Source organism: Rhinopithecus bieti, unplaced genomic scaffold (genome assembly GCF_001698545.2).
Source record: "Rhinopithecus bieti isolate Rb0 unplaced genomic scaffold, ASM169854v2 scaffold_51345, whole genome shotgun sequence".
Taxonomy (NCBI): Eukaryota; Metazoa; Chordata; class Mammalia; order Primates; family Cercopithecidae; genus Rhinopithecus; species Rhinopithecus bieti.
In genome coordinates, this window is record NW_016820792.1 from 1,521,997 (window position 1) to 1,530,442 (window position 8,446).

An 8,446-nucleotide genomic window follows, 5' to 3' on the forward strand; every position below is an offset into this window, starting at 1 on the left:
GTTGTTTTAAATAATGGAGATGCAACCTCACTATGTTGCCCAGGCTGGTCATGAACTCCTGGGCTCAAGTGATCCTCCCCCATCAGCCTCCCAAAGTGCTGGGACTACAAGCATGAACCACCAGGCGAGCCTAGATGAAAAGATTTTAAGCTGGAATATTCTAAATAGGTTTACAGTGTGATTCATTTTAGGAAGAATACATTTCAACTGAAATTAACCTTTTCTTTTTTTCCCTAAAGACAATCTTCATTAACTTACTAGACAATAATAAAGAATTATAAGTAATATCTGACCTCATGGCTCTTGTATGTCCTTGGTCTGAACATCTAGAAAATAAGGGCTGGCGAAATAAACAATCAGTTCCCTTTCAGTAGACATAAGATCTCTCTGCAAAAACACCCCCAAAGGGTCAGACAGGTCCTATAAATCCCTGAAACATATCTGAATTATCTTTGAATTCTCAGCCTCAGAACACTGCCAGGTTCACAGCAAGTAAGCATAACAACTCTTGAAAGATTGACTAAGATGAAATGAATGTCTTCTTTAACTTGAGGTTTCTGCAAGGTGAGACATTTGTTCCCTTTACCTCTCTAAACAAAAAGCCTGAAAAAAACCTTACCAATGTGTTATACAAACTGATATCTACTTCCAGACCACTTCTCAAATGGAAGAACTTCACAATTGGCACCTTTGCTGTTGTAATAGGTAAGATGTTTCTCAGACCTAAGTTGGGAAATAAAATGTTATCATTAAACACAGCAGCTGGAGATATAACTCACTCTTATGTTAATGTTTCAATATTAAATGGTGTAAACCTAACTTTGGCCTGTTTCATTGCATTCATTAGGACTCATCAAAGAATTCCATTATTAACAAACATCTGGGAAGATTAGTCTGGCAAAGTTTACATTTATTAAACACACTGATACTAGAACTACAAGACTCAGTAACTCCCCTCTGGGAACTTACTGGATCGTATGTACACACATGTGTGCATGTGTGTACATGCATGTGTATACGGCTGTCAGTCAAATACCAAAACAGAGGAAACTACTACAGAGTCTGAACTATGTGGTTCCCACCTATTCTCTCCATGTGACTATATCTAATTTGGAGAAAAGCCTAAGGGACAATCATCCTCCAAACAAGTTACTCACCTTAAAGCTAGAAGTTATGAAGTTAATAGGAGTTAATTTCAATAGGAGAGAGGAAATTGCCTGAGCTAAGCTTTGAAAAAGAGAGAAAACCCAGCAAAAATAGTGGCAGTTGAGGGAATTTACCAGGCAAGGCAAACTGTACACAAAAAGAGTAGATGCCTGAAATAGAATGGTATGTTCAGGGAAGTTCCAGAGAATTGTATAGGTTACAGAATGAACATGAGGGAATGGAATATGAGGCATAGGAGATGGTGGAGAAACTGGGAAGGGCCCAACTACAGAACATACACATTTTGCTAAGAATTATCCTTAGAATCAAAGAGGAGCCAATGAACTGGTCTAAGTTGGGAGGAATCACTGACCATACCTAGTTAGACAATACCCCTGGCAGTGGACAGACTGGAGGCACCAGGAATAGAGGCAGGGTGACCACTTATGAAAAATAACTGGGTGTGAATTTTCATGGTGGCATGGGAATACACAGAAGAAGCAAGGCATGTTTGAGAGCATCTGTAACTAGGTGGGGAGCAAGAGCTAGTAAGAGAGGATCAGGGCTTTAAGAGTAAGCGCTACCACTTCCTGAGCACCTAATGTGTGACAGGGATATGTAAGACTCCTTTACGAACATTACATCCTTAGGTTTATCACCCTCATCTGTAAGATGAGGAAACAGAGACCCAGAAAGATTCACAAGCTTAGGAATATGCAGCTGGTAAATTGTGGAGCTGGAATTCAAATCCAGATAAGATTGACTCCCAACTTATACTGAACCTAGTGTGGGTCAGGCTAATCATCATTTCACCCGTTTTGTTGATTCCAAGGATGCCAATATCAACAACCATGAAAGAGGATTCAGAAGGAAGGGCAGATTAATGGAGTTGGTTGCTGCTGAAGGGAAGCAGTAAAGCGAAAGATAAGCTCATTCTGAGATGTCAGAGTTTGAGCTTCTACTGAGAGAGCTAAGTATCTGCTTTCTAGAAAGCAGATACATAGTAATCATATCATAGAACACAGGACAAAATAAGTAGGTAGAAGACATTTCAGGAAAAAAATCTGTGTGGCAGACAGAGGAAATGAAACAATCTGATGGGGAAAGGGGGCAAGGAAGCTCATTTTGCTGAATACTTAGAATATGCTAGGCTTTGCACTTTAATGTATTATCGTTCTTAAACTTAAATGCCATAGAATTGTTATTTCCACTTTAGAGATGAGGAACTGAGTGCTTGTTATGAAGCTGAGTGACTTTCTGGGATTGCACAGCCAGCAATGGGGAGACAGAATTTAAAACCAGAGTCTGATTCCAGAACCTCCACCTAGTATTTGCTATCCCACCTCTAAATTAGACAGGGGCCCTTTTCTTCATATCCTTCCCATTCTGGAATTTGACACTGTTGATCATTATAACACTTCCAAGTCTAGGATTTATTCACAGCATATCTTCCCAGTTCCTTTTCAGTCTCTTTTCTTAATTTCTGTCTAGTCTCTTTCTCTCAATCTCTCTCTTTTTCTCCAAGGCTTTCAACGCAAAAAACAGTTTTACTTTCATCTTCAATTCTGACTGGCAACCCCATATTTCTAATTGCTTTCTGGAATGTTAACTCTTGGAGATTATATGTTCATGGCAAACTAAACACTTCCACACAGGTGGTTCTCTGCAAATATTCCTGGTTCTCAAATACCCAGATATCAACCTCAGTCCTTACTTCCTACTCGTAGGTACCAAATCTAGGAAATTTTCCCACTTGGAATCTCTCATATCGTTTTCCTGTTAGTACCAGCGGCACCCTGACTGAGGTCCTGCTGCCCTGTCATCTAGATTATACTTTCCCTAAAACACCACACCAGCTGCCTAAAAACCTTATGTTATGCTTTTATTGGGTCCTTTCCCTCCTGAAGAAACTCGTGTTTCCAAATATCTACAGACTTCACCTTATTTGCTAATATTTCCCATTTGAAAATCTCCAAATGTACCAATCTTCTCACTGCTCTCCAAAATATCCCACAGTCTCACATTCACATCTATGCACTTAGAAATGATTTCTTTTCCCATCCTTTTCAAATCGTATTCACCATCATCCGAGATCAGAGCAACCTCCATCTCTTCCATCAACCTCCCCTGTGCAACTCTTTCCCACATTCTCTCCTTAGAAGTTATTTAACTGAATATTACCTTACATTGTTACATAGTTTGGAAGATTACCTTACCTCTTAAGATATGGAAGCTTTCAAAAGAAAAACATACAGATTTTTTAACTTTTCCACCATCCCTAAGTATCCAACACAGTGCTGTGCACATAGGAGGCACCCAATAAAATACCTGGGGAGACTGTTTGAAAGATAGGAAGTTTCAACCATAGCTCTCTAGTTGTTATGAAATTCTTGTTCCAGGCAATCTGCATTCCATTATTATTATACATCATCTGTGTGCCTAAGTCATTTCTAATCTAAAATGATCTGTTTTAACATTGTTCTTTCTTAGGAAATATATACTGAGGTATTTAGGGGAAAGGACATAATGTCTACAGCTTAATCTCAAATGGTACAGGAAGAAATTGAGAGCAAGCAAAAGATGGAATGATGAATCAGATATGGGAAATGTTAATTGGTGGATCTGAATAAAAGCTATATGTGGAACTCTTTATGCAACTTTTGCTGCTTTCCTTTAAATGTGAAATTAAATTATTTCAAAACACAAAGTTATAAATCTAGCTCAATACTAAAAAATTAATAGTCATGCTAACTTAGTACTTTAGTTTCTTTGCACAACCTTCAAAACAAAACAAACAAAACAAAACAAAACAAAACAAAACAAAACAAAACACATGATCTTTAGAGGTGGAATTCCCAAGTTAATGGAAATGTTTACTTCAATGACCAAAGAAAAGTATGTGTGTGTCTAGGTATCAGGGCACATTCATGCTGTGACTTAAAGTCTGTTCCTAACCAAAATGTACAAAAACTTTTCATGGACAGACCATGGATTTTAAATTCCTGAGGACAGGGGCCATATATTGTTCACTTTCAGTCTCAGTTCTTAGCACAGAAGTTTGCTGAACTACATTTTAAAAGAAGATTTTTCACTGTTAACGGTATCCACAGCTGCCATGACAACAAAAGGGTATGTTAATAGCATTTCAATTCTGTGCATGGTTTACAAAATCTATACATTTTATAGCTGTAAATACTCTAGAAATTACCCAGTTCAGTTTTCTCAATTTATCAATGAAAAAAAGAGATCAGGCCAGGCATAGTGGCTCACACCTGTAATCCCAGCACTTTGGGAGGCCAAGGCAGGAGGATCACTTGAGTCCAGGAGTTCAGAGACTAGCCTGGACAACCTAGCAAGATCCAATTTCTTAAAAAAAAGAGATCACTTCAAGTGAAGGACTTGTTCACGGTCACACACAGCTTGTTGAACAGAACAGCTGCAAATGCAACCCACAAGCCCAGTTTGGGGTGCCTTTCTTGACACTTCACCCCATCAGCAACTCCTACACTTTGACTTATACAATGCCAACAAAGGAAAAGAATTTACACACTTTCTTGCCTGTCTGGTGTAGGCTTTGTCTTGAAATAAAACTGAGCTAGGCAACAATATGCACATAAATTATCACCAATTCCTCAGTCTTTCATACTTGAGCATACAAGATTTTAAAAAGACATGAATATTGCAATTCTTCTATGAATGAGCCACTATACTGCTTCATGGCATTAGTAAACTCTAAAGACAATTGGCCTTTCATGTCTGTCGGTCCTGCATCCCCATATCCAATCAAACACAAACCAAAAATATTTGAGGGAAAAAAGCAACTAATAAAAAAAACTAACGATACAACAATAAAAAATAAGACAAATAAAAAATACAGCATAACAATAGAGATGACTAAAAGTATATGGAAGGATGTATATAGGTTATATGCAAATACTATGCCATTTTATTTTATTTTTTTATTATACTTTCTCTAGGTGACATGTGCACAACGTTTGTTACATATGTATACATGTGCCATATTGGTGTGCTGCACCCATTAACTCGTCATTTACATTAGGTATATCTGCCATTTTATATAAGGAACTTGAGTATCTAGGGATTTTTTTTATTTGCTGGGGAAGGGAGGGGTGAGGGGCGATGGGTGGGCCTGGAACTAATACCCCATGGATACTGAGGGAAGACTATATAAAACACTAATTAAAAGTCAGAAATATTTTTAGAAAAAGTTTACAGAGGTACCTGAATGTTTTCTGAGGACTCTTGCTAATTCTTCAATAGTTCTGACACAGTCCAATCCCTGCAACAAAGAAGGCACAAAGATCTTAACCAAAACTGGAAGACAGGTTCTGAAACTGGCTATAGTTTCCATTACCTTCAGAAATAATGTAATTAATTTCAAGTCAGTCTATATATATATTTTTCCTTTCTAGTTGGGTATTAAGAGTCAGTATTCACATGAAATATCCTGAGGGCACAAAAACCACTAAATACACTACTTCCTAATTATTTTTGGGTGTGCAACAAAGGCTAAACTCAGTCAGGAAGTCTATGGACCCAGGGCTTCCAAAAAAGTCTCTGAACCATGGCTAAGGACCTTCATTTCTTCCCCTCCACATAATATTACTCGGATGTACCCCATGTCCCAGAATAGACAAGAGGAGGCTTCTGTGCCCCAGCTCATTTATTCTAAGTAGACCTTCATTATAGTTTAAGAGTTGATGAATTGCTGTGGAGAGTAATTAAGCTCAAATTATTTCCCTACAGGACTAGCCAGAATTATAATGTATATAACTAAAGTCATACAGCAAATACAAATAGTATCTCAAATAAATCATTCTTTAAAACATCTGGGCTGACTCTATCAACATATGCCTTTTGATGGTTATAAAATCCCAGAACATACTTAGAATGTTACTTTAGAAATGCTCTCGAAACTAGTTTATAAGTCATGTAAAAAAGTAAATAAATAAATAAACCTTGAGGATGTATGATAGGGTCATTCCATATGTTGAGCCAATCTTGCTTATATACTTTATTCAAATTCAGGCTAGGTCACTTTTGACTATTTTCCCAAATCAGATACATTCTCAAAATAGAAAGACTTGAAACTAAGAAAAGGTACAAAAAGGTCTTCAGCAACAGCAGCATCATTCATTTGGATATCTAGCATTTGGACTGCTGTTAAGGATTTAAAAGAATAGGGACTCAGCACTTCCCAGACTTTATACCTTTATATAGCATTTTATATTTTATAAATGCCTTCAGATATCCCAGGGGCTGGCAAGCTTGTTTTGCTTTGCGTGCCATATGGTCTCTTACAACTACTAAACTCTGCACTTACAAAGTGAAAGCAGCCATAGACATTACATTTGTGAATGGGTGTGATTCTGTTCCAATAAAACTTTATTTACAAAAACAGGCAGTAGGGGGTGAAGTTAGCCCAAGGGCCATCGTTTGTTGACTCCTGACCCACATGATCCATGATAATGTGTACAAAAATTAGCAGAGGCAGGAGGAACAGATATTATACTTTGTCGATTATTTACCAAAGACCACATGTTTAGGTACTGATGAAACCAAGTTTGTCTCAAATCCAGGTCTCTGGACTATAAGGTTAAGTACTCTTATCATTTACCACACTGCCTGTCTGGTAATAAACTTTACAGATAACCTTATGTGGGTGTGTGATCCAAGTCAGCACAGTAGCCAAGCCAATGGGACACTGGAGAGATTGGTTTGGCTATGTAGAATTCCCAGGCATCACTTTCCAATCCACTTTTTGCTACAGGGTGAAAGTATAACCTTTCTACTCCTCACATTCCTCACAACCTTTCTAAGCTTCTTAATGTATTTGGCCAGAGACTGTGCCAAACAGCACACTCTATATGGTATGCCCTGATCAATTTGGAAAATACCAAGCTGTAATGTCAGTCTAGATTGGTTAAATCACACTGCCACAGCAAATGGAAGTTTTATGTGGTCACTGTACCTCAGCAGTTTCAAGTCCATTAATTGTCATACAGACGTCAAGGTCACTCTGTTTGAACCCAAATCCATTTTTGGAGGAGCCAAACAGGCTCAATTTAGTTCCTGTTAGGGATATATGAAAAGTAATAACTAATTACCTGAGTACATTTAATTTTTGATCAAAATGGCCCTCTCATGAATCAAACATACCCAGTTGTTTAACTATCCTATGTTAATCTCACACTTACGCTCTCTGATTAACCGGGCATTTATTCTAAAATCTTTTTCTCTCAAAGCTTCCCTTACATACAAGCTGTATATGGCAAGAAAGATTACCAGGTGCTTCTTTATTCTTAAATGCAAAGACATTTCAAGGAAAATGTCAGATCACCTCAACACATTTAATAATGTAAGCTTAACTTTGACTCTAAACACAGCATTCAATGAAACTCACTAGGCACTCGCTAGAATAAACCCTATACTGTTTCTGTTGGTAAATGATGATTTGGCAGACCAAGGACCATCCTGGGTATATCACAAAACAACGGAAACCCTGATTCTCAAAATCAGTGTGCTTATAACACAAGAGCTCATTTGGAAGAAAAGTCACAGTACTTTTCTTAAAAATAAAAAATAAATCATTTACCTGGAAAGTCTTGTCTTATGAAACTTTCTAGGTTTTGCCGAATATGTTCACGAGCCTGTTCTTCTATAATTGTTGGAGAAAAATCCTCTGTTTAAAGATAAACAGACATATTGACAAAATAAGACTTGACGCTCTTAGAAAAAGCTGAAAAAAATTATTTTTTAGAAAATAAAACTTATAAGCTTAAATTTTAAAATTCCTAAATTGTTGTATCTTCTCAGTAGACAGCATTAACAAGGTAAAATTTGTTTTTTATTTTTGAGACAAGGTCTGGCCCTGTTGGCCAGGCTGCAGTGAAGTAGTGTGATCTTAGCTTACTGCAACCTCTGCCTCCCAGGCTCAAACCATCCTCCCACCTCAGCCTCCCGAGTAGCTGGGACTACAGGCATGTACCACCATACCTGGCTAATTTTTTAACAGTAATGTAAAATTTAAAATATCCCTTTTTAAAGAATCTAAGAAGTGCTCTTGAAATGGAAAGTAATTTAAACAGGGATCTCCACCTGGGCTTCCTGAAAGACACCAGGGTTACAGAAAGGGCCTTCAGGGATCCCTACCCCATTAAAGTGGGAATTTAAAAGTTTGTGAGCATTTGCATGTATTTTTTTTCCCTAAGGAGAACCTAGTTTTTTCACAGCTCATAATATCCAAAAAAAAAAAGTTTCAAAAAAAAAAAAAAAAAAA

At 37.5% G+C, this 8,446-nt stretch overlaps 1 protein-coding gene across 1 annotated transcript in view; it reads right to left on the bottom strand.

The window, feature by feature from the left end:
- TUT7 (terminal uridylyl transferase 7) overlaps positions 1-8,446 on the bottom strand; it is a 66,581-nt gene that overhangs the window by 23,349 nt on the left and 34,786 nt on the right. Inside the window, exons 11-14 of the mRNA XM_017859925.1 lie at positions 7,763-7,849; positions 7,139-7,239; positions 5,389-5,446; positions 620-723 (exon numbers count right to left, since the gene is read on the bottom strand). Of these exons, the coding sequence (XP_017715414.1) occupies positions 620-723; positions 5,389-5,446; positions 7,139-7,239; positions 7,763-7,849 (350 nt within the window). The remainder of the gene's footprint in view (positions 1-619; positions 724-5,388; positions 5,447-7,138; positions 7,240-7,762; positions 7,850-8,446) is intronic.